At 47.8% G+C, this 26081-nt stretch overlaps 1 protein-coding gene across 2 annotated transcripts in view; it reads left to right on the top strand.

Moving 5' to 3' along the window:
* Window positions 1-620: 620 nt before the first annotated feature.
* EHHADH (enoyl-CoA hydratase and 3-hydroxyacyl CoA dehydrogenase) overlaps window positions 621-26081 on the top strand; it is a 36858-nt gene continuing 11397 nt past the window's right edge. The window contains exons 1-5 of one of the 2 annotated variants that reach the window (XM_075937357.2): window positions 621-778; window positions 5997-6100; window positions 8696-8871; window positions 12596-12707; window positions 15890-15994. In XM_075937357.2, coding sequence (XP_075793472.2) covers window positions 702-778; window positions 5997-6100; window positions 8696-8871; window positions 12596-12707; window positions 15890-15994 — 574 coding nt within the window. In that variant the 5' untranslated portion in view covers window positions 621-701. The remainder of the gene's footprint in view (window positions 779-5996; window positions 6101-8695; window positions 8872-12595; window positions 12708-15889; window positions 15995-26081) is intronic. The other variant, XM_075937358.2, reaches the window with a different exon arrangement.

The following is a 26081-nucleotide window of genomic DNA, read 5'->3' as shown; positions in this document are numbered from 1 at the left end:
GAGAGCGGGTGGGGGGGTAGGAAGGCTGGTTGTACCAGTGGCGGAGAGCGGGGGGGGGGGGGTAGGAAGGCTGGTTGTACCAGTGGCGGAGAGCGGGGGGGGGGGGTAGGAAGGCTGGTTGTACCAATGGCGGAGAGCGGGGGGGGGGGGGGTAGGAAGGCTGGTTGTACCAGTGGCGGAGAGCGGGGGGGGGGGGTAGGAAGGCTGGTTGTACCAATGGCGGAGAGCGGGGGGGGGGGGTAGGAAGGCTGGTTGTACCAATGGCGGAGAGCGGGGGGGGGGGGGGTAGGAAGGCTGGTTGTACCAATGGCGGAGAGCGGGGGGGGGGGGTAGGAAGGCTGGTTGTACCAGTGGCGGAGAGCGGGGGGGGGGGGTAGGAAGGCTGGTTGTACCAGTGGCGGAGAGCGGGGGGGGGGTAGGAAGGCTGGTTGTACCAGTGGCGGAGAGCGGGTGGGGGGGTAGGAAGGCTGGTTGTACCAGTGGCGGAGAGCGGGTGGGGGGGTAGGAAGGCTGGTTGTACCAGTGGCGGAGAGCGGGGGGGGGGGGCTGTACACTGTGGCCGGGCGTGGCGTGCGGCGGGTCTGTGTGGGGTCTGTCCCGGAACGCGGGGGGCGGGGTCACCACGGGCTGGGCGGGGCTTTGCCCGGCCGCTCGGGGAAGGCCCCGCCCCGGGCAGAGTCCGGCGCTGGCTCGCGGCGGGGATGGCGGCGCGGTGCACGCGCGTCGCCGCTGCCGTGGCGCTGATCCGCCTGAGCCACCCGCCGCTCAACACGCTGAGGTACCGCCGCGCCCCTCCCCCCGCGCGGGGACCTGTTCTTGGGGCCATTCCGGGCCCGGCGCCCCGCGTTCCCCGCATCCAATTCCGGACTCCACAGCGGGGTGCGAGTCCGCGGGCGGGGCAGGCTGGGGCCCCGCTCCCCTCAGGGGCAGTTGCGCGGGTGTCCCTGGGGCGGAGCCTGCCTGCAGCACAGAGTCATTCCCACGGCTCCTTTCTCCCTCAGCATAGGGGCGCTTGTCTGTGCAGCTCGGGCTCTTTGCGACAAAGGGGCTTTGCTCTTCCTCTTCGCTAAGCTTTAGGAGAGTTGGTCAGAAGATAGGAATGTCTGCAAAATACCTTACAGTTCTGGGGGGGGGGGATTGTCCCTACTAGGACGAGAGATCAGAAACACACATTATTTTGCTGGAAACACATTCAAGGAAGATTTTATTTTGGGGGGACCACAATGGAATTTCCCTGCTGCCTGCTTCACAGCTCTTTTCACTTTTACTTCATTGAAAAGAGCGTTTCTGGCTGGCTGCCTGCGAGGCAGAGAGCTGTCATGCTCAGTCTCTGGCCCTCCTCCAACCCTGGAGCACAGGCTCTGAGCCCCTTTGCTCTCTGCCTGTTCAACTCCAAGCTCCAAGGCTTTACTCCCCGTCTCCCTGCAGACCAGGGAGACGGGGAGCAGCTTTTCTTGCCCCGGAGGACAGGGGCGGCGGACCGTGGCGCATCTGGGCGTCCCGCGGCTCCTGTCCTCCGGGGCGAGAAAAGCCCCATACGTAACTGCGGATCCGACATAAGTCGGATCCGCGTAACTCGGGGACTGCCCGTATTGATAAAATGGAGAGAGTGCAGAAAAGAGCTACAGAAAGGATTTGAGCACTGAGAAAATGCCTTACAGCAAGACAGAAAGAGCTTAATCTGTTTGGTTCCTCAGAAAGAAGATTAAGTGGTGACTTGATAACTGTGTACAGGTACTGTTTTAGGGAGAAAATACCAGGTAGTAAAGGGCTCTTTAATCCTGCAGAGAAAGGCAGAACAAGAAGCAGTGGCTAGAAGTTGAAACCTGACACATTCAAATGGGAGATAAGGCACACTTTTTAAATAGTGAGGATGAGATGATTAATCACTAGAACAAACTACTCTGGGAAGTGGTGGATTCTTTACCACTTGACACCTTCAAATCAAGACTGGAAGGTACGCAATAGCAAAGCACAAGTCATTGGCCTTGGCTGGGTAATAGCATGAAATATGATATATGATCTATTCTAGACAAAATTATTCTTATTTGTATTACCTTAGTGTTTAAGAACTTACGTCATCTTTGTGGTCTTCAGTTATGCATGTCTGAATTCACCCATGCACCTCATTAGGTACACAGTCATCCAAGGCATCGGTTCCAGCCCGTGAAACTCAAATAAATTAGCAAAAACATCAAGGAGACCTGTGGCACCTTAAAGACTGACAGACTTATTTGAGCATAAACTTTCATGGTAAAAACCACTTTGTCAGATGCATCTGATGAAGTGGTTTTTACCCACAAATGCTTATGCCTGAATAAATCTGTCGGTCTTTAAGGTGTCACAGCACTCCTCATTGTTTTTGCTCACCTTCGATTTTTCCTTTTTCGTGGATGTTAAGTAATATGCAGAAGGAAAACCTTCCTGCTATGAGCCTCCGAAAGTCTGAGGAGCGCCCATCTTGTGAACTCTAGGCTATGTCTACACTGGCGCTATCTTGCGCCAGAGATATGCAAAGGAGGCTAAGTGTGGAATATCGCTGCACCTCATTTGCATATCTAATGAGCTATCATTTTTCCAGAAGAGGCTCTTGCGCCAGAAGGAGCGTCTACACTGCCCCTTCTTGCGCAAGAAAAACCCTCTCGAGCAATGCCACTATGCTGATTATTTTCAGGAATAACGGCATTGTGCAAGAGGGTCTTTCTTGCGCAAGAAGGGGCAGTGTAGACGCTCCTTCTGGTGCAAGAGCCTCTTCCACAAAAATGGCGGCTCATTAAATATGCAAATGAGGCTCGGTGATATTCCACGCTTAGCCTCATTTGCATATCTCTGGTGCAAAATCGTGGCAGTGTAGACATAGCCCAGCTGTGTAGACATACCCTTAGGCTATGTCTACACTGGCACGATTTTGCGCCAGAGATATGCAAATGAGGCTAAGCGTGGAATATCACCGAGCCTCATTTGCATATTTAATGAGCCGCCATTTTTGTAGAAGAGGCTCTTGCACCAGAAGGAGCGTCTACACTGCCCCTTCTTGCGCAAGAAAGACCCTCTTGCACAATGCCGTTATTCCTGAAAATAATCAGCATAGTGGCATTGCTCGAGAGGGTTTTTCTTGCGCAAGAAGGGGCAGTGTAGACGCTCCTTCTGGCGCAAGAGCCTCTTCTGCAAAAATGATAGCTCATTAGATATGCAAATGAGGTGCAGCGATATTCCACGCTTAGCCTCATTTGCATATCTCTGGCGCAAGATCGCGCCATTGTAGACATAGCCTAAGGGTATGTCTACACAGCTGGGCTAAAGTTGAAATAAGCTGTGCAGCTTGAGCTACATCAATTGCATAGCTTAAGTCAAAATAGCTTATTTTGGTTTTTGGTGCTGTCTATGCAGCAGGAAGTCTGAGAAAGAGCACTCTTCCTCCGATTTCCCTTACTCCTCTTAAAACAAGGGTTACAGGAATCAGAGTAAGAAGTCCTCAAGCTTGACATTATTTTGACGTTTTGTCGAAATAAGTGCTTGAAACATAGATGAAAACTATGTTATTTCAGAATAATGTTGGTTATTCTGAAATAACACTGCTGTGTAGATGTACCCCAAGTGTTTGAAAGAGAAAAACTTTGTGGCACTTTAAAAAAAAAAAAAAAAAAAAACCGAAGAGGCAATTGAAGGAAGTTCACACACACACACAGCTTACCTAACTTTGTTGGAATTGCTGTTTATAAAATACAGGACAGGACCATTGTGATTAAGAAAACCCTCTGCATAAAAGGAATAGGAATAGAAAGCTAAGGTCATCTTTATAAGTATTCTCTCACCTTACGGGGCATACATTTAAAGACACAAATATAAATCGCCATTAAAATAGTTAACCAGTTAAATGATTACAATTATGCAGGGTAACTGATTAACCTTTGGAGGGCTAGTGCCCTCCAGGCAGGGGCCAGCCTGCTGGCCAGCTCACCAGAAGCATGGAGCTCTTTGAGCCCCACTGGCCCACCACCGGCTGGGGGCTTGTCAGGCTGGCTCCATTGCACCATGGCTGGGGGTGGGGGATTGGGAGAGGGACAGTTACTAGGTAAGCATGCTGATAAATCTGCTGCCTACTAAGTAACCAGTTAATCTTTTCACATGCATGCGTGCACATGCATACATGTTGAAAGGTTTAAAGTTGTAGGAATATGTACAGTGAATTTTCACACCATAGTTAATGGATATACTCTGTCATGTTAATGAAATACATATGTAAATACAACTGGCCACGTCTATTCTTTTTATACTCAAGTTTTTCAGCTGTGATGTTGTGTATTATTATACTTATTCTAGGAACCTTTATTGTAAGTTATGTATTTTTGCAAGCACACTATAATAAGAATGCATGTAACTAACAATTCGTACATTGGGCCTGTGTCATCTGCATGTTTTCTGGGCCTGATAAGAGTGAGAGGTTAGCTCAGAGTTAGGAGTTGCTCTTGGCCTTTGTCCTGCTTTCAATAAATATTGTTTTCTTGCTACAATTCTTTTTCTAAAAAAAAGTACAATCCTATTTATGAAAGAAAATAGCTGTGTGAGGGGAAAGGAAATACTATGTACTAGCAGAGTGTCAGTTATTCCCTGGGACAATCAGTTCTTTTGGGCTATGATAGTAAAGATGGGGAATGGAGAATAGAATTGCCCTGCGTATCAGCCTCATGTGACTGATTTCCCTAGGCTTGACAGAAGGGGTAACCTGACAAAGTCTTTCTTGCATAATCCCCCCAGTGCAAATTACCACACTTCTGAGCACGCTCAGCATAACTATTGACTATATGTGCACCGCAGGCACAGAAGTGCTTAGGACACATTTAATGCCTGTTCCTCAGAGGCACTTCCTCTTTGCTTGTATACATTTTATTCTATGTAGTGTGTTCAGAAGAATAACCAAATGTGTGTGTAAATATCACTCTATGTGCTGTATGTGGGGGTTTGTGTCCTCCCTTACAAATTAAAGTAGTGTTTCATATGTTCCTCTATTTAACCTGTCCATCAGTAGCCAAGTTTGATGCTCCTGTGTCCAGAGCTCTGCTGGTAGAAGAGATAAATGGTACATAGTTGATATTGTGGGCGTAGAATAGGGATGCAACTAAGGATGTTAACTAGCAGTTAATTGACTAGTCGAGTAGTTAATGGAATTTTGTCGATAGGCACTTCCGCATTCCTCCTTTGAAATGTACAAGAGTCCACTGTATAAATAGTAGCAGACACATAGTCCCTGGGCCAGAGTCCTGATACCCCAAAAAAACACTCCAGGCGGAATGTAGAATGCCATAGCTGCAGATGTCACGAGAGTTACACAATCTTTTTTTATTTCAGGTGGAGTTTTGATGGGAAGAGATTGTCTAAATGGAAAGAACAGGGAAGGGGAGGAGACACTGAAAGGCAGGGGGCACGAGTGCAGTAAAGAGACTGTGAAGGAGGGCTTGCAGCAAACAGCCAAACAGGACAGGGGGAAAGAAAGTCCCATCAAAACTGTCCAAAATATTGATGTCCTTGCCATCGTCCACAGGCCCCTGCTTAAGCTGCTCTTGCTGGCATTAGTCTCTGGCTGTCTTCTCTCTTCCATTTCTTTACCCAAGGCCACGTGGTAGCGGTGAGAGAGAAATCCATGTATGGCCAGATGGACCCCAGAGTGCGGTCTTGATTGACAGGATGGATGTGAGGAAGAGTTGATGGGAAAAGTCAAGAGTTCCAGCTTGGTTTTAGTTTCTGGAGACACCAGAGAGAGAAGCTGAGGTGTGGAACTGGCTGGAGGGAGGCTGCTTAAGAGTGAAGAGCTAGATTTGAGGCATCAACATACCAGTGATAGGAATGAGCCAATGAAATGACTTGGAAAGAGGGGAGGAGAAGAGAGACCCTGTGGGACGTCACAGAGAGGGCAAGAGGAGGAAGAGGCCAGATGTGAGCCCCTCAGATTTTGGGTGTGGGTATGCATCAGTTGATGATTCTCTGATTTATTTTAGCTCTGCAGTTATTCGATCTTTAGAGCAAGGAGTGAAGAAAGCAGCTACAGACCCTGCTGTGAAAGCTGTTGTGATTTGTGGGGAGAATGGGAAATTCAGTGCAGGTAAGATTCTCTTTTTATTTAGTGTTCACACACACAGAGTCAATTATTCCAAACTCTGTAGGAATTTGCCACAGTAACTATAAACATAAACAGCATTGTGTACAACTTTGTGAACCTTCAGAGTATCAGCATCGTCGTCTCACTATGCTTGTGTTATTCTAGTGGTAACAGTCAGCAATGATCAGATGTGTCTTTAATGCAGTGCTTCTCAGAGATGGACCAAATTAGGCTACAAAGGACACAATTTGTGTCTTCACATGTAGACAGCCCTGCTACATGTAACATTAAATATAGGATTTGCTTACATTGATAGGTGCTGGAACTAGAGGTGCAGGAGGTGGTGCAGCACCCCTGGCTTGAAGTGGTTTCCATTATAAACACGGTTTACAGTTTGATTGAATGGGTGAGGCTTTCTGGTTCCAGTCAACTGATAGGGACTGGAGCAGCTGGGTTGCTCCAGTCTGTGATAGGTCTGGCTGCCCTCCTCCCGCCGTCCCCCTGTTCCCACCCCGCTGCAGGTTACATGCTGGCTACCTGGGAGCAGGATTGGCAGGGGCTGCCAGCCCTACTCCTGAGGAGCTCACTGCAGAGCCTGCCTCAGCGAAGCCTCCCAGGAGCAGGTCCGGCAGCGCTCCTGGGGAGGTGGCTTAGCTGCAGGCCCTGCAGTATAAAGCTTATTTATTTAAGCCTTATACCACAGAGCCCACAGGGCATGTAACCGCTGTGATTTTTAGCACATTATGTTTTGAAAAGCATCTTAACATCTCTAGTATAAACCAGAAACATTGACTCCAACGTCTGATAAATACCCAACATACAGAGAACAGAAATTCTCGTTGGTTCTTCAGCACTTACAGATAAGTGCTTGAGTCTATAGGACTCGGGACCTTGCAACAGTTACTTGGTCCTCCGATCTTCTCCAAAGTGTTTTCCGCCCACTGTGGCTCTACAGACATTAAAAGGTACTCTGAGGTTTGCATCTTTCCTATTTTCTACCAGCTTAGATCAGCCTCCAGCTAAGAGTTCATTCTCCTCATTTGATGCTTCCCACACTGGAATCCCAGCATCCAAAATTCCCAGCATTGTGTCTCCTGTTTCATATTCAATTTCTGTGTGTGTTGGGAAGTTTTGGCCCAGCCTGGATTTTCTGTCCTGTGAGTGGGACTGGATACCAGGGAATTGGGAAGGTCAGGCGGGATCCCTCATCCTTTGCCTACAGCAGTGATACTCTGACTGAGGCTCAGGAGCCGCAAATGCCTCTTTAATGTGTCTCCTGCAGCTCTTTGCAGCACATGACATCAAAACACTATGGTCCGGCCTACGCTTAAGGGGAAAGTTGTCTTAAGATACGCAACTCCAGCTTTGTTAATTACGTCGCTGGAGTTGTAGTGTCTTAAATCACATGTTGGCACTGTCCACACAGCAGGAGGTTGATGGGAGCACGCTCCACGCTCCCAGTTGGAATTAGTGGGTCTTGCTAGACTGAGGTTGTCTTCACTGAGGTTGGAGTATCACTGACTTAGAGTCTCTTGCTGCCCTCTAGAGGACATCTCACACACTGCTGAGGCAGACAGTGGCCTGTGATTGTGGAGGTAACTCACCCTGATTTGAGATCAGCTCAAGGAGCTAATTAGATGTAGCCCCATCAAGATAACCTGCAAAGAGAGAGAGAGAATGTGCCAGTAATTTTAGTGTTGCCACCTGCCCTGAAATGGAGCTACTGTTCGCATTCTGATTTTGACTGGCAGTGAGAGCCCTTGGTGATACAAGGAGTTGGGCTGATGGTGGATCCAGGTCCAGAATTGGTAGTTGCCGTATGTTGATGGTGGGCCCCACCTTCTCTCTGCTGCACTACTGCCGTGTTGAGCTCTCTGGCTTGATGTCTGTCTATGGATCTGTTGCTGTCCCCCCACCCCTAAACTCTTAGGCTGTGCTAGAGGTGTCTTGTGGTGGCAGCTGCTAATGCTACATTGATGGTGATTGTTATAGCAGCATGGGAGTTGTTTTTCCTTCTCCATCTCTAAGGTTTTATGAATAGGTCCAGAGAGAGTCAAAATAAGGATTCCACCCAGGGGCAGTGGGTGTAAGAGGCAGGGGAAGGCATTGCCTTCCCAAAGTGCCAGGCCTGGCCCTGCCCCACACTCCACCCCCTGTCACCGCCTTTCCTCCCTGTGCTCCGGGGCTAACTCATGAGTGTGGGGCTGGGGACTACCCCTGCAGGGGGAAAAGGGGAGCTGGAGACCTGCCCCTGTGGAGGGGGAACTTGGCTCCTGTAGGGGGCAAGGCCTTGGGTGGAAGAGGTGGGGCTGGAAGGTTGCTCCCCCAACCTCAGGTTCACCCACCACCCAGGGTTCCTTCCAAAGGTGCTTGTGAATGAGTTTGATGATCTTTACTGCTTTCTTCATCACATCCAATCTGCTTCAGAGATCTGTGCATCATGACTGCTGTCCTTCAAGTTCTGGACTGAACAGTGGTCCATAGTCGCCCAGCATTAATCCCTACTTGTTGGTCCTGAAGGGTGTTCTAAGCAAAGACGGGCACTCCCTGCTCTGCTGACTTTTCATGGTCTTGTTAAGCTCCTCTGTGTTTCCGCAGGTGCTGATATTCGAGGGTTTTCCTCCTTTCCAGCAGGAGACAGCCCCAGTCTGACATCAGTAATTGACCTAATAGAGAAAAGCGAAAAGCCTGTGGTGGCTGCTATTGAAGGCATGGCATTAGGAGGAGGACTGGAAGTGGCATTGGGCTGTCACTACAGGATTGCACAGGCACAGGTAATATGCTGTTAAGTGTCCAGAGTCCAACAAAGGGCAATAAGTGGGTTAGAAGGAATGCCCTCCTATGCCGGATCGTGCCCAGCATACAGTGCTCTGAATGGAAGGGGAAATGAGCCATAGGGAACCTGAGGCTGCACTAGGAAGAGTGCTGCTGTATGGCTTTCCTGGGAGCAGGAGAGACTAGAGGGGAGGGTTCCTAATCAAATGCCTCATTTGCATGCTGAGGAGCCCATTGAACAACTTCATCTGCAGCTCCTCCAATTCTCTCCACTGCCATTATGAGTAAGGGAACAGGTGCACAGGAAGGGTATGTCTAGACTGCATCCCTCTGTCGCCAGAGGGATGTAAATTAGATACACCGGCATTGCAAATGAAACAGGGATTTAAATCTCCCGCACTTCATTTGAATAAAAATGGCAGCCGCGTTTTGCCGAGTTAGCAGTTTGTCAGCAAATAGTGGCTATCAAGACGGGGATCGGGTGACAAAGAAAGCCTTTGTTGGCCGATCCTGTAAACCTCGTTTTACGAGGCATAAGGGATCGGGCAACAAAGGCTTTCTTTGTTGCCCGATCCACGTCTTGACAGCTGCTTTGTGCCGACAAACTGCTAACTCGGCAAAACGCGGCAGCCATTTTTATTCAGATGAAGCGCGGGAGATTTAAATCTCCACTTCATTTGCAATGGAGGGACGTAGTCTAGACATACCCGAAGGGTGAGACCTAGGCCCAGTCTGCATTACAAAGTTAATGCCACATCATATGATGAAAGTGGGATAGGAAGCTGCTAGCATGGAGATATCTAAAGACTACAAAGTTTGGGGAGTCCTGGACCATTTGGACCAATAAGTCAACCAGGGTCTGCAATATTTGGGACATACACCACAGGCATTTCTGCCCCAATCACTCCTCATCTAGGGACTCCCAGGAAAACCTTAGCTTCATATACACTGGCCTGCGAGAACCACAGTTACTATATGTGTAGTCACAAGGGAGTGCATTTGTGCACTGAAATGGACTTTCCAATTGTAACGTTGCTGGCTTTCCAATTGTAACATTCCATGCTGTTAGTCTGTTAAAAGTTTGTATTGCGTTGTCCGAAGTGTTCTGCACATTGTCTGTCTGTACTGACTTACCACCCAATACATTTATATTTAAAAAAAACACCTTTGTTTCCAGCACATATTGCAGAATGAGAAGCAGAGCTTGTAAACATGCAGCACCACAGAACTGATTTCAGTAAACCACAGAGTAATTATACATGTGCAGCAAACACCAGACTTTTCTTAGTAGCATCCAAGCTCCAGGCCCAGAGATTACTCCAGCACACAATACTACTGTGGGTGACCATTCAAGTGTTCTTTCAAAGCCTTCCTCAACGGCATAGCTCCAAGTTGAGCTCTTGCAATGTCACTTGTATCTGGCTGTCCAAAGTCAGCCGACTGCTGCTCCACCTCCATCCTGGCAGCAGCTTTCCCCCTTGGGCTCTCAGATAACATATAGGCCACCACAGGACACGATGTGAGTAAACAGAATCCTCATCCCTTCATTCTATCAATGGCACATGCAATTGTTGTTCTGCATCTGCTGAGCTGGTGCTTGTGTCTTTGCTTGATGCTGTTGAGGTAGGAAGTGTCTGGAGAAGCAAAGTGTAGGCTGGGCCCCCAGAATCACTAATGTTTCCGTATCACCAGTGGTAATTCACCGGTTGGGAAAGAATGTCCCTGCTTGCAGCTTTCCGAACCATCCTGTGTGCTTAAACATGTGAATGTCATGCATCTTCTCTGATCAGCCCACGCTGGCATCAGTCACGTGTCTGCAGGGATTTACCAATGCTTGCCTAGCCACAGAGTAGCACATTCTATTGCTATATTATGTACCAGAAGATTTAACCAGCATTGCCTGGGTCCTTCAGGACAGGGGGAGTGCAGGAGTCAGGGCAGAGCCTTGGAGGAATGGGGGTCAGGGCAGGAGGCTGGGGACGTGGGGGGTGCATGAGCCATGGTGAGGGGGTTAAAGAGGGGCTCGGGGCTGGGGATGTGGAAGTGTGAGAGATTGAGGGTTAGGGAGTGAGGAGGGGCTTGGGATGGGGAGGTCCCATCTAGCAGGGCTTTCCCTTCCTCCTGGCCGGCAGGGACCATCCACCCCCCTCCCCCGCAGCTCCTCCAGTTGGCAGGGTCTTTCCCCTCTGCCCAGCAGGGTTTTCCCTGTCTCCCTTGCTAGGGTTGTGGCGAGGGGCTGGGGGAAGGGTTTGGGGCAGAGGGGCTTCTTACCTTGTCTGGTGGCAGGCAAGATGGTAGCCTTTCTTGGTGCAGCTGCCTCTAGTAGTCACTCTGCAGTATAGCTCTCCCCTGAGCTCACTGCCCCCAGTGGCCACTGTATCGCATTCCTCCTCTCTGCCACCTTCCTTTCCATGTTATGGAAAACAGTCCCATTCTAGGGACTTCCCGTTTTCCTGGCACAACCAAACCCTGACCTTGCTTTAAGTTAGGAGAGGAGGAAGCTGAATACCAAATTTGGTGGTCCCACCTCTTACTGTTTAGGAGGAGTGTTTGAACAAATGGACTCGCAGATAGACAGGCAGACTCAGACAGGCGGACACGCTCAAATATATATCTAGATTAAGGTGGGCAGGTGCCAAAATAATGCTTCCTGCAGAAGTGTTGGACAGCAAAAAGGGCTGTGAGGGCTTGTGGAAATAAAAAAAGCGGTCATTTTGGGAGATGGGTGGCATTATGGGATGGAGAAAAGTGCATACTGGGAACTTGATCCCTAGTTCCTAGAGATTCCTAGGTGAGTCATTTCTGTCCCAAAAAACATTGCAAAAAAATCCCCCAAAAGCATTGCACTGGAGTGCTGTGGGTGGCACAATGGGGTACCTGCCCTTGATGGAGACATGCTTCATCTCATCCCCAATCTGAGGTCATATTCTACATGTGCCTATACATTAAAACCAGAAGGCCATTCCATTTTTTCGTGCACGTGTAGAACACCAATACAGTGTTGGAAGACTGAATTTCTATTCAGCTGTAGTATGCATGAGTGCCATCTGTGTCCAGCAAATAACCAGCACTTTTAAGCCTGCATAATTCATCATATCAACACACAGTGTGTTCACCAAATTCCTGAAGGCAGATCTGTGAGCTAAGTTTACATCCCTACCAAATTTCAAGTTTCTATCACTCTGTTGTGGCATTAGAATTGTTTTGAAAGTTTATCAAAAGAGAATACATGGCCACACCGCTAATTAATATTTCCATTATGCAATATTTTCCATTATAATCACCCAGTTTCTCTTGCTTATAATTTGCTAAACTTTAACCATCTGGATGGTGATTTTTTCAGGTTTCAGCCAAAATGCTCGAGAGATGTTCTCAAGAATTAGGTTGGGGGAAATAGGCAGTTTTGCTAATATCAAACGTTTCCCCAGCCATTTCTTTGAAACGGTTCTAGTGTATCCATACCTTTGAAGCAGAGACCTGAAATTTAGCAGGTGATGTTTGTGGGCTCTGGGGGGCATCTTTTGCTTTTCCTACAACTTATCCAGATTTAGCAGTTATAAACTGCTGAAAATCACAATTTGTACCTTTGTAGGGCTTCCAAGAGCAGTTTGCTAGAAGGAATGGTGTATGACTGTGGTTATGCTGTGCTTGCATCTTCTGTATATAGTATATAATTACTGCTTTCTTTAATTAGATCCTCTGTTTACTTTCACTCGCCTCTAGGCCTGGGTAGGTCTTCCAGAGGTCACCCTTGGGATACTTCCAGCTGCTGGAGGAACCCAGAGACTCCCCAGACTGATTGGGGTCCCAGCCGCACTTGACATAATCACCACAGGTAAATTTCTGTGGCTTTGTTTAGGATGGACAGGTGTGACATGGGATCAGGTTAGCTAGCTCAATCTATTGAACGTGTTCAGAAACTCTATTCAGACAAGGCAAATTGTATTGTAACACATACTTGCTGGCTGAGTCAAATCCTGGTCTAGACAAAGCCAGACTATTGGACTGGACTCAGTGTATATATGTGTGAATCCACAAACACTGTGTGCAAAAAAAGTCACAGAAGAGTAGCCATGTTACTGTGTAACTTTAAAAACAGTGAGTCGTCCTGTGGCACCGTAGAGCCTAACAAAAATATATATAGTATCATGACCTTTTGTGGGCAAAACTCACTTCATTAGATGAGCTGGAGACGAATAACAGAAACCCAGAATTTTATAACAGGGAAAAAAAAAAAGTACCTGTCAATTGTAAGACCGGTGCTAATGAGGCTAATTAAGTGGGCTGGAAGTGTCCCATACTTAGCTTTTGATGTAAAAATGCGGTGTTAAATACAGGGAAGGCTGGCTTTATAATGCGACATCCAGTTAATGTCTTTGTTCAAGCCCAGGGAAACCGTGTCAAATTTGCATATGAAGGTCAATGCTGCACTCTCTAATTGGCTGGTGAAATGCCTTTGTAGAACTCATTAATTAAATCTATTAATGAGTGCCCAGGCAGGTTAAAATGTTCCCCTACTGCTGTGGTCACCAATCAGACTATCATGGGGACACTGCCAGTCAATCGCGAGGCGGTGTTCCTAGCCTCTCCTTGCTCCGCCTCCCTCCCCCCCAATGAGGAGCCCGCGCTGGTGCTACAACCTCCTGCAAAAACAGAGCTAGCTCTGGCTTCCTGCAGCATTGGGGGGATGTCCCGTGGTTCAGAGCCAAAGCCGGATCTGGGACTTCCCCCCTACCATGCCACAGGAAGGGAAGACAAGAAAGCGCGCACACTGTTGTGAGTAGGGGAGGCGCATGCACACTTTCTTGTCCTCTCTTCCCCATGCTCCGGGAGAGCAGGTGAGGTAGTTAAGATGGCAGTGCAAGATCTGGAGCAGCTGGATTTCTTAAAAGAGATGCATGTATGCTTCTTCCAGGACTGCCTGCAGATTCTGCCCCAAAGATCCTTGTCCCTGGAGACGCCTAGGTACCAGCCGAGCTGCTCCTGCCCCCTCTTTTCTGGCCGACCCCCACCAGCACCCTGTCACGTGCCCCCTGGCCAGATCCCCACCAGCACCCTATCACCTGCCCCCTGGCCAGATCCCCACTAGCTCCCTGCCCCCTTCCTCTGGATATACCTCCCATTAGCACCCTGTCCCTGGCTAGATCCTCACCAGTATCCTGGCACTAGGCTAGACCCCCCCTCAGCACCCTGCTCCTGCCCACTTCCTCTTGGCCGGACACCTACCCCCCAGCTTGCTCCTGTACCCTACTTTCCACCCAAATTCTACACCTCCTCCCTATTTCACTCACTGGCAACCACGTTCCACACACTGGATCCTTCATTTTTCGCCATACCCCAGAGTGTTGAGGGGCTCACAAAATCCACTAAGCCTGGAACCCCAGAAGAGTTAATCTGGCCTGAGGCCTTGAACCTCAGTCCTACCTACCTTCCCAATGGGGCTGCAGTTCCAGTGGAGTGAGGTGTTTCAGTAGGGGCCACATCAGTCAGGCTTGGAGGGGTTGTTTTTTTGCATCTCACTTGTGTGGTTCCCGACTGATTTTTCCATGGGTCAGTGACCTCTGACCCAAAACAGGGTCCCTGCCCCTCCCATAAACAAAGACAATGCTGAAACGTTTTGTATTGGACATAATATTTTGTTTAAAAATGAAGCCCGGCCAACAAGCCCCTATCTGGCCGCAGCATCATGACACTCCTGCATCCCCCCCCGACCCCAATCCTGAGCCCATCATATACCGGAACCCCCTGTCCTGAGCCTCTCTCATCCCCAATCCCTGCACTCCCATATCCCCAATCTTGTGCCACAACGCTCCTGCACCATCCACACACTGCAAATCTGTGTGCCAAGCCCATCATACACCCAACCTCCCCTGCCCTGAGCTCCTCATACACCCCAACCCAAACTCCTGCGCCCCCACATCCACAAACCTGTGTCTTGCTCAGCACACCAACCCTCCACCTGACCCCAACACTCTCCAGCCTGCAGGGCCCTCCCTGAGCCATCATCCCCTTCTCCACCTCCTTCTGCATCCACATTCCCTCCCAGAGCTTGCATCTCTCACCTCTTCCCACACCCAGATCCCTCCTTACCGCCCCAGAGCCCACACGTCCTGTCTCAACCCAGTGAGAGTAAGGGCTGGGGACAGCAAGTGATGGAGAGGAGGGGAACGGAGAAGGTGTGGTCTTGGGGAAGGGATGGGGTAGATCTTGGCTTGCCCTGACACTTAAAAAGCGATCTTGGGTGTAAAAAGGTTGGAAACCACTGCCCTCTAGGTTTATGTGTGTTGCCATTTCGGATGTCTGATTTGTGATCATTTAGCCTTTGTCATGGAGACTGTCCAGTTTGGCCAGTATACATGGCAGAGGGCATTGCTGGTGCTTGATGGCACAGATCACTATGTGTGCAAACATTCCCTAGGCTACTTGTGTGTGACGCTATATAGTACAGAGAGGTGTGCATGCATTCATACCTGTGTGTGTTTTGCAAAATGCAAGCAGCTTGGGGTGTTGGAGAGGCTTTATAATCTCTATCTGTATATTTATTACCATTTTCTCTCTCATAGGAGGGAGTTCCCTTTTTGTGTGTACACACTAGATTACTGAAACCTTTAGCTAATAAAACAGTGGGACATTTTAAATGAAAAGGGGTTTTGCTCTCAGTACCCTGCTATGCTGAGAGGGCACAGCTGGGGAAAGAGGTGTACAACCACACTTTAAAGTTAATTAGAACAGGAGGAGATTGAGAGAACAGGATGTACCAGGCCTTCATCAGTTTTAACTGCTAGCTTCCCTTGGTTTTTCTCCCCTTTCGGCATTATCTCTGCACACCTGCTTTTGCCATTTTAGAGCCAAGTCAACTAATGGTTTACTTAGCAGAATCTGTTTGTGTCTGGTGTGACTGATGCATCCCAGTGGAGAACAGATCCCAGGCCCGGCAAAGGCATGAGCTTTGTCAAATGGAGTGCAATGAAATCTCTGACAGCGGGAGGCTGAAGCTACTTTATTTCGCCATTGCAGGGAGACGGGTGCTGGCTGCTGAAGCGCTCAAGCTGGGCATCATTGATGAAATTGTGGAAGGAAACACAATTGAGGCAGCAATTCACTTGGCAAACAAAGTGTCAGGTAAGGGGAGAAGCGTAGTAATGAGCAGGCACCCATTGATGAGAAGCATCCAGGAGAACAGCAGGGGCTAACTGGAAGGAGGCCTGCTGTGACGAGCTCCCTTCCTCTTTTCCAGACACCGATCTCCTTCCTCCTTGCTGGGCTTTGAATTTCACAGACCACAGACTTTAAATACAGGGCAGTTACTGTCCTGACATGTGTCTGAACAACTCAGAAACATAGGTGGGCTTCAGGGAACTCAGCAAATTCAGATAGAGCAGATAGATGGGGGAAAATACTATTAAAGCATCACCAGTTCCCTATGGGCATACACCCTTCCCCACTGCGGAGGAACAGCATTGCCCCCGCTCCAGGTGGCTTCTTGGCTTGATAAGGAGTCACCCACTTTCCAGATACAGTAAGTTCTTGGATGGCCAGACTTGTTAGTGTGGAGCACAGCTCAGCTGTATAATCATTATTGGCTGCTTTAAGAGAACTCTTTGTAATGGCAAATCCCCAGCAAGGCTTAATGGCTCCATAAATCTGTCTCTAAATGCCCATTTTTCCGTGTCTGTAGCCATAAGCTGTTATGTTGCAGTTGTCTGAGAAGAGGCTGGGCTGCGGAGAGTGGAGAAGTGCTGGAAATGACAATTGTATGAAGAGGTCACTTAGAACCCAAAGATCACAAGGGCAGATTCACTGAGGCAGGAAACATTTCCATCACTGTCCTATTTTAGTGCCTCTTCTTGGGACAGCATCTTGAGCGCCTGAGAACCACTATGGGAAGCACCGAGTCAGCATATTCTTTAGCCATCTTGGCCATTTGCCTTTACCTGCCAATACCCCAACTTCTTCTGGTACAGTGTTTGTCATTTCCACTCTTCCCAGCATAAAGAAGTGGGTAGACACTTTGCTCTGCTGCTGCTCCCTTCCTAGTGGACTTTCCACCTTGGGGCCCTCGTGCCAAGGACTTTGCCAACAGAAGCTAGCGTATTCCAAAGGGCAAACAGAATTCTAGATGACCCTGTACACCATTTTTGACACTATTTAATTTATGGCTTCTTGTTCAAGATCAATGTCCTGCGGCACTCTGTCTACATTTTGTCCAAGAGCTCTCTGGCAGAAGTGGTCATCTACAATAGATACTCTCTCCTGTCTCTGTGTTTAGATTATTTGTAAGCTTTTGGTTTTTTTTTTAAATCTTTAGCAACAATCAGTCCATTCCATAAGCAGTCCTCCTTCCTCTTTTTTTAAACTCAAACAACTCATGACAATGTAAATCTAAAGCGCTAGAGATACGACGTGGTCATATGCTTTTCTGTTCTAAATAAAGCAAAGAAACTTCTGCTCATCAACCCCATTTGCTTGTGTTGGATGAAAGTTCATGTTTGTCTGTCCTCTATCTTTTGGAAGAGAAGTTATTGCCCTTTGTCTTTCCAGGAAGCAATGATTTCACTCTGAAGTATGCTCCAGGGTGATGCTGGGGCCCGGTGTAGGAACCATACAAGTGTTTATAGCAGAGACATGTAAGTGGGGTACATGCATCGTAGAGCTAGAAGATACTCTGGATTTCAGTTTAATATTAATTGAAATCAAATAAAGCCTCTAGACATGTGAATGATTATTTTCTTCTCTGTGACAAGTCAGTTGTGCATTGTGCAGTGACTGAGAATGATGAAAGCCAGCATGACCTCAGAGGAGAACCTCAGGACTGGATGAATCATCCAGTGTCTGTTCCTTGTTGCCATTTGCTTTTGGGATTTACATATTCACTGTCGTTACCAGAACATTTCTGTACTTCAATTTCATCCTCAGTGGCAAACAGAATTAATTCCCTGCGTGCGGAGGCAAACAAGGGTAACAGCAAGAGGCCCAGGGGCTCTTTAAATGGCTGTGTACCATTCCCTTACAGCTTACATAGCATCTGCTTCAGCTGTCCATTTTTCCCAAATAGCATTTTCAAAGTCAGCTCTGATTTCACATCTGCTCTGAGGATATGCCACCAGGCCTTGCTGAAGAACTCTGAAATCTGAACACTTGTCAGTGCACTACTTAGCTACATGATCCGTGGTCAAGATGAAAAAATGAGCTGGCACATGATAGATTTACGACAGTGATCTTTGTATACTGTACTTCTCTGTCACTAGTATGGCAAACCAACAGCATCAACTCCAAACTCCTTAAAAAGAGATGCAGCCGTCTCAGCTACTTGGGCTGCACTCATGAGCTCCAATGTCTGTAAGTGCTTCTGAGTTGGCTTCTGTATCTTATGGGAACCAACAACACAGTTTCATTGGAAATACCAGGATTTGAGTCCACACTCTTTGCTTAGCAGTAGGCATGCTTTCTGATAGGATTGGCGCAGGACTTTTTTTTCAGGTGCAAGGTGGATAATTGCTTATGAAAAATAATTTGTGGTGGCACTACTAGAATTTCTGTGCTTGGTCAGCTACTTGGTCAAATAAAGGGAAGATCAGTTTCAAATGTCTGCTAGTCCTGTAGATTTTATGGCAAAAGCTCAGTCTTTCAGATTTCATACTGATAGCCTGGTACTGTGCAAAGCTTCCTTTGTTAAATACAATATGTTCTTAATAGAATTTGTATATATAGTCTCAGCCTGTTTGAAGAACACACTTCATCCACAAATTGTTATGGAATGTTCCTAGTGAAGGATAGTGTGTGTACTCAGGCACAGGTCTGGGTACTTAAGGATAAGAATGCACAGACCCCAGCTACAGAGGTAATATTCAAGAATAGCATACTTCAGGTCAGCTACATAGTCTTCAAGCTATCTCCAGGTTGAGCCTCAAACAAATTAGCCAATAAATGTCTTTGCATCTGAAAAGATCCTTTAAGAAAGGAACAGAGACTAAATCGAAACCTACAGACAGGTTAATTTCTTGAAGAGCTATAAGCTGTGATTTATAGAATCATAGAGCTGGAAGAGACCTCAGGAGGCCATCAAGTCCAGCCCCCTGCTCAAGGCAGGACCAATCCCAATTAAATCAACCAGCCAGGGCCCTGGCAAGCCAAGACTTAAAAACCTCCAGGGATGGAGATTCCACCCCCTCCCTAGGGAACCCATTCCAGTGCTTCCCCACCCTCCTAGTAAAATAGTTTTTCCTAATGTCCAACCTAGACCTCCCCCACTGTAACTTGAGACCATTGCTCCTTGTTCTGCCATCCGTCACTACTGAGAACAGCCTCTCTCCATACTCTGTGGAACCTCCCTTCAGGAAGTTGAAGGCTGCTCTCGAATCCCCCCTCACTCTTCTGTTCTGCAGACTAAACAAGCCCAAATCCCTCAGCCTCTCCTCAGAGTCATGAGCTCCAGCCCCCTAATCATTTCGGTCGTCCTCCGCTGGACCCTCTCCAATTTGTCCACATCCTTTCTGTAGTGGGGGGCCCAGAACTGAACACAATACTCCAGGTGTGGCCTCACCAGAGCCGAATAAAGGGGAATAATCACTTCCCTGGATCTGCTGGCAATGCTCCTCCTAATGCACGTTAATATGCCATTCACCTTCTTGGCTACAAGGGCACACTGTTGACTTGTATCCAGTTTCTCATCCATTGTAATCCCCAGGTCCTTTTCTGCAGAACTGCTACTTAGCCATTCAGTCCCCAGCCTGTAACAATGTTTGGGATTCTTCCGTCCCAAGTGCAGGACTCTACACTTGTCCTTGTTGAATCTCATCAGATTTCTTTTGGCCCAATCCTCCAATTTGTCTAAGTCACTCTGGACCCTATCCCTGCCTCCAGCGTATCGACCCTCTCCCTCTAGCTTAGTGTCATCTGACATTTATACATGGAGGCTACGTCTACACTGGCCCCTTTTCCGGAAGGGGCATGTTAATTTCACCTATCGTAGTAGGGAAATCCGCGGGGGATTTAAATATCCCCCGCGGCATTTAAATAAAAATGTCCGCCACTTTTTTCCGGCTTTTAAAAAAGCCGGAAAAGAGCGTCTACACTGGCCCCGATCCTCCGGAAAAAGCGCCCTTTTCCGGAGGCTCTTATTCCTACTTCAAAGTACTTTTCCGGAGGATCGGGGCCAGTGTAGACGCTCTTTTCCGGCTTTTTTAAAAGCCGGAAAAAAGCGGCGGACATTTTTATTTAAATGCCGCGGGGGATATTTAAATCCCCCGCGGATTTCCCTACTACGATAGGTGAAATTAACATGCCCCTTCCGGAAAAGGGGCCAGTGTAGACGAGCCCGGAGTGTTCTTTCATTGGCTGTTTTTTTAGAAAGGTCAATGCTCCTAATTTAGAGCTGCATTACAAAATTTGTCCACTTGATGGCACCAGAAAATTGACATTCAACTGCCACTTGGATATCTGCTTGCTCATAGTGCACAAAGCTCAGATTCAAAGACCAGACACACTGGGAGCCAAGCAGAACCCGAGGCAAACGTGGGTCAACGCAGCACGTCCTGAGTGTCCATTTGCCAAATGTGGTAATTGTGCAGTGATAGGTGTGGGCATGATACCACTGCAGGACAACTGTGGGCAGATGGCAATTCTTCAGTGACCACTGGAGGCAGATGCCCGTCAAAAGATTCAAGCGTTCTGGAACATCTCCACCATCCTCTGGGTAGGGTCCCAACATCCCAGCCTCTTTTCAGTCCTGCGCTGTGGCTCACCATTGTCTGCCTACTGCCCTTGACAAAGAGGGATAGAGATCCTGCCCTCTTGAGCTCCTGGGTTGATCAGAGGCTGGCAATTGAGTGCAAGGGGCAGCATTTGTCCCTCTGATGGGTTGGGTGCACTGCCTTTGATGTGCTTCCTGCCTCTGCTGGCCTGGGGACCAATCCTAGCAGCTGATCTTCTGTCCCCAGGCTGGGAGTTCATTATGCTGGAATCATACTGCTGGGTTGGGCCTTTTCTTGGCCTCCATGGGCAAGAAGTTTTCAAGAATTTAGGCACTTGCCTACCCGGTTTATTTCTCTTACTTTTAATGTCACAATAGTTATTGTTGTATTTTACACCCTTGCCTTTTAATTGCATGACCTGGAATATAGCTCCTGGTAACGTGTATCTTTCTCAGCTTCCATTGCCTGAGTTCTTTGGTTCTCTGGGGAGCTGGAGCTGACACTGCTGGCCCTGTGCCCTTTCCACTGTTTCTTAACCAAGTGGGCTGGTCTCTCTCTCTCACAAGTTTGAGTTATTTCTCTGTTAGTAATTTGGTGCTGATAGTTTTCAATTATTTCTATTGTGGTAGTAAACAGGAGAGCCAGTGAAGGACTGAACAAAACCCTGTTGTGCTAGGTTCTGTACAGACACAGAGCAAGAAATGGTCCCTCTCCCAAAGATTTGACAGTCTTAGTGGGGGTTATGCATGATAATCTGATCAGGATGTTAAATACTTACATTGTGTCACCAGTCCAAGGAGGTTTATTTGCCTGGTAATCTATCTAATACAGGCTGTCCCAAACTTGCGACGCGATCGGTTATTGGGATAGTGTCGCAAGTCGGGGGCGTCATAACTTGAGCCCGCATTTATGACAGGCATTGTGCGCCGTCATACATGTGGGGCCGAGGACGCAAGTTGGGGGATTTCGTCCCCTTCCGCACTTACGGAAAAGGTCGTAAGGGGGGGGTCGTAAATCGGGCCATCGTAAAGCGTGGGCCTCCTGTATCCCAAATTACAACTGAAAGTTGCTACCTGAGGGCCATGCTGAATGTCTCCCATAGCATATGGTAGCATCTCTTTCCACAGGCCTACTCAGATCAACCAGAATTGTATAGAAAATCTTTTAGTATGGCCCCATCAGTATCATGGGCCGTATTCAGTTATCAGAGCCACCCACAAACCCTGCAGTATGGTTTTGAGCAGCAGATGAAAATCACTGGATATATATGGCCTGGGATTGAGATTTGCAGGTAAAAATTGTAGATTCAGGAAAGGAGAATAACTCAGAGTAAAGGTGGAGCAGAATGAAATCCTACAGCTTCTGCTCAGTGATCGTCTGAAATCTTTCTCCAGATAAACTCTGATGAATGGCTGAGCTGCTCACACGAGCGAGACTTTTTCCTTCTCTTTTTGGATTCTCTTTTAAAAACTTCTAAACACATTTGAACTTTAAAAAAAGCTTTTTGTTCCTGGTGGTTCCTAGGTCTGAGAGAAGCTAATACTCGTGTGCCTGGTATTTCTCTCAAATGCGCTCTTGGCTTGAAGAAAGAACTGGAGCTGGGATGGGCTAGTTAGACAGCTACAGTTATGGCTCCACTGATGTTTCATCAGCCATTCGGAGATGGGCGCTACTCTGCTGCTTTTCCTTCTCCTGTGTCTTCAGGCTGACAGGCCAGAAAGGCAGCTGCACAGGCTCTTTCAGAGCCAGGATGGCGCTGAGAGAGAGGAAGGGCTGGGTGGGCAGACTCTAGTAATCTGCCGTCGTTGAAGCAAGTAGACTCCTATGGCTGGGCTGTAGCTGCAGGAGCCAGGAAGCCCTGGAGGAAGCCCACGCAGCCAGCCTTTGTCACTGATACACTTCTCAGGACACCAGGCCGGGGATCGCTGTCTGGTGTGGGCCTATAAATGCTTCTCTTTGAGCTGAGACCTCTCATGGTACCAACTCAGTGTGAACTGCACGGTGGTGTTCAGTGTGAGGATGTGCAGCCTGGGTGCTGGAAAGGCTAATTACCTAATGGTCTGTACTGTGCTGTGAGGATTCAAAGCACCATGTGAATCCTTAGCAGCATTCATGGGATGGACTCTGAGGTTCTTTTTCTATTTTCTCTCAATCAGACAAACTTTTGAGAACACGGGGAGTTTGCGTGAGTGAAAATGGAATTAACGCCTGAAGAGTGGCTCTCGGCTTCCTGTATTTGGAGGGGTGAAGGCAGTTTTGGTACCTGAAATGTAATTTATTTTGGTCAATTGAAATCCCTTTGTGCCATCTCCACAGCAACTCCACAGTGTCTTGTAGTAACTCATCCATTGGTGGTGGTGTTTGATTAGCCCCTTGTTGGTGGGTGGATGCAAACTGTCCTTGCCTATTAATTTATTACCCCCGTGAAGAGCGTATTCCTGTTGGATATTCTCAAAGGAGCCTGGGGAAATTCATGCTGCAAAGTTAGATATAATATAGGAACAAATGACATTCCTAGATCTTTCACATGAACACCCTGCATATCCAGCTCCCTGACTGGGATGTGTCTGATTAGAACCATAGAACTGGAAGAGACCTCAGAAGGTCATCAAGTCCAGCCCCCTGCTCTAGGCAGGACCAATCCCAACTAAATCAACCCAGCCAGGGCTTTGTCAAGCCGAGACTTAAACACCTCTAGGGATGGAGACTCCACTACTTCCCTAGGTAACCCATTCCAGTGCTTCACCACCCTCCTAGTGAAATAGTTTTTCCTAATATCCAACCTGGACCTCTCCCACCACAACTTGAGACCATTACTCCTTGTTCTGCCATCTGTCACTACTGAGAACAGCCTCTCTCCATCCTCTTTGGAACCTCCCTTCAGGAAGTTGAAGGCTGCTATCAAATCCCCCCTCACTCTTCGCTTCTGCAGACCTAACAGACCCAAGTCCCTCAGCCTCTCCTTGTAAGTCATATGCTCCAGCCCCCTAATCATTTTGGTTGCCCTCCGCTGGACCCTCTCCAATGCGTCCACATCTTTTTCGTAGTGGGGGGCCCAGAACTGGACACACTACTCCAGATGTGGCCTCACTAAAGCCAAATAAAGGGGAATAATGACATCTCTGGATCTGCTGGCAGTGCTCTTCTTAATGCAACCTAATATGCCATTAGCCTTCTTGGCTACAAGGGCACACTGTTGACTCATATCCAGCTTCTCATCCACTGTAACCCCCAGGTCTCTTTCTGCAGAACTACTACTTAACTAGTTGGTCCCCAGCTTGTAACTATGCTTGGGATTCTTCCGTCCCAAGTGCAGGACTCTACACTTGTCCTTGTTGAACCTCATCAGATTTCTTGTGGCCCAATCCTCCAATTTGTCTAAGTCATTCTGGACCCTATCTCTGCCCTTAAGCGTATCTACCTCTTCTCCCAGCTTAGTGTCATCTGCAAACTTGCTGAGGGTGCAATCAATCCCCTCATCCAGGTCATTAATAAAGATATTGAACAAAACCGGTCCTAGAACCAAACCTTGGGGCACGCCACTAGAAACCGACCGCCATCCTGACATCGAGCCGTTAATCACTACCCACTGGGCCCGGCCTTCTAGCCATCTTTCTATCCATCTTACTGTCCATTTATCCAATCCACATTCCCTTAACTTGCTGGTAAGAATATTGTGGGAGACCGTATCAGAAGCCTTGCTAAAGTCAAGGTATATAACATCCACTGACTTCCCCATGTCCACCGAGCCAGTTACCTCATCATAGAAGCTAATCAGATTGGTCAGGCCCGACTTGTCCTTTGTGAATCCATGCTGACTATTCCTAATCACTTTCCTCTCATCCAAATGTCTCAAAATGGATTCCTTAAGGATCCCTTCCATGATTTTTCCAGGAACCGAGGTAAGACTGACCGGCCTATAATTCCCTGGATCGTCCTTCTTCCCTTTTTTGAAGATGGGCACTACATTTGCCTTTTTCCAATCATCCGGGATTTCTCCCGATCTTCATGACTTTTCAAAGATAATAGCCAAAGGCTCCTCAATGACATTTGCCAACTCCCTCAGTACCCTCGGATGCACTAAGTCCGGACCCATGGATTTGTGTACCTTTAGCTTTTCTAAATAGTTCCTAACCTGTTCTTTACCCACCACGGGCTGTCCATCTTCATCCCATCGTGCGTCACTTAGCGCAGAAGTCCAGGAGCCAACCTTGTCCGTGAATACAGAGGCAAAGAAAGCATTGAGTACTTCAGCTTTCCCTACATCATCTGTCACTAAGTTACCTCCTTCATCCATTAGGGGCCGCACACCCTCTCTGATCACCTTCTTCTTGTTAACATGCCTGTAGAAACCTTTCTTGTTATCCTTCACATCCTTAGCCAGTTGCAATTTCATTTGCGCTTTCGCCTTCCCGATAACCCCCTGGCATTCTCGAGCTATACATTTAAACTCCTCCCTGGTCATTTGTCCAAGTTTCCACTTTTTGTAAGCTTCCGTTTTGTGCTTAAGTTCACCAAGGATTTTCCCTGTGAGCCAATCCAGTCTCCTACCATGCTTGCCTCTCTTGCTACGCGTCGGGATGGTTTCTTTCTGTGCCTTCAATAAGTCTTCTTTAAAATACTGCCAGCTGTCCTGGACTCCTTTCCCCTTCATGTTAGCATCCCAGGGGATTCTGCCCATCAGATCTCTGAGGGAGTCAAAATCTGCTTTTTTGAAGTCCAAGGTGTGTATTTTACTACTTTTTTTCTTCCTTTGGTCAGGATCCTGACATCTACCATCTCATGATCACTCCTTCCCAGGTTGTCACCCACCTCCACTTCTCCTATTAGTTCCTCCCTGTTTGTGAGCAGAAGGTCAAGCTGCTCACGGCCCCTGGTCGGATCATTCAGCATTTGTGTCAAGAAGTTATCCCCAACATTCTCCAAAAACTTCCTGGATTGCCTGTGTACTGCTGTATTGGTTTCCCAACAGATGTCAGGGTGATTAAAGTCCCCCACGAGAACCAGGGCCTGCGATCTGGAAGCTTCGCTCAGTTGTCCGAAGAAACAAAGTACATTGTAAATTAATTATTAATGCAGCACTGTAGAATAGTAATAGAGAGGTAGTCGTATTAGTCTGATCTTGCTAAAACAAAAGGAAAAACTATGTAGCACTTGAAGGACTAACAAGATGGTTGAATAGGTGATGAGCTTTCGTGGGCCAGACCCACTTCCTTAGATCATATTCTGGAAGAGAATTGGCATATATGGTGTATATATATGCCAATATAGTGTATATATGCCTTTGGTATATATGGTCATGCCAGTTCTCTTCCAGAATATGATCTGAGGAAGTGGGTCTGGCCCACGAAAGCTCATCACCTATTAGCAGCAAGGAGCCCTGTGGCACCTTATAGACTAACAGAAGTGTTGTTAGTCTATAAGGTGCCACAGGACTCCTTGCCGCTTTTGCAGATTCAGACTAACATGGCTACCCCTCTAATACTCATCACCTATTCAACCATCTTGTTAGTCTT

This window comes from Pelodiscus sinensis, chromosome 10 (genome assembly GCF_052426305.1).
Source record: "Pelodiscus sinensis isolate ZL-2025 chromosome 10, ASM5242630v1, whole genome shotgun sequence".
Classification (NCBI taxonomy): Eukaryota; Metazoa; Chordata; order Testudines; family Trionychidae; genus Pelodiscus; species Pelodiscus sinensis.
The sequence above is the reverse complement of the archived record's forward strand: the minus strand, read 5'-3'. Positions and strand labels throughout refer to the sequence as shown.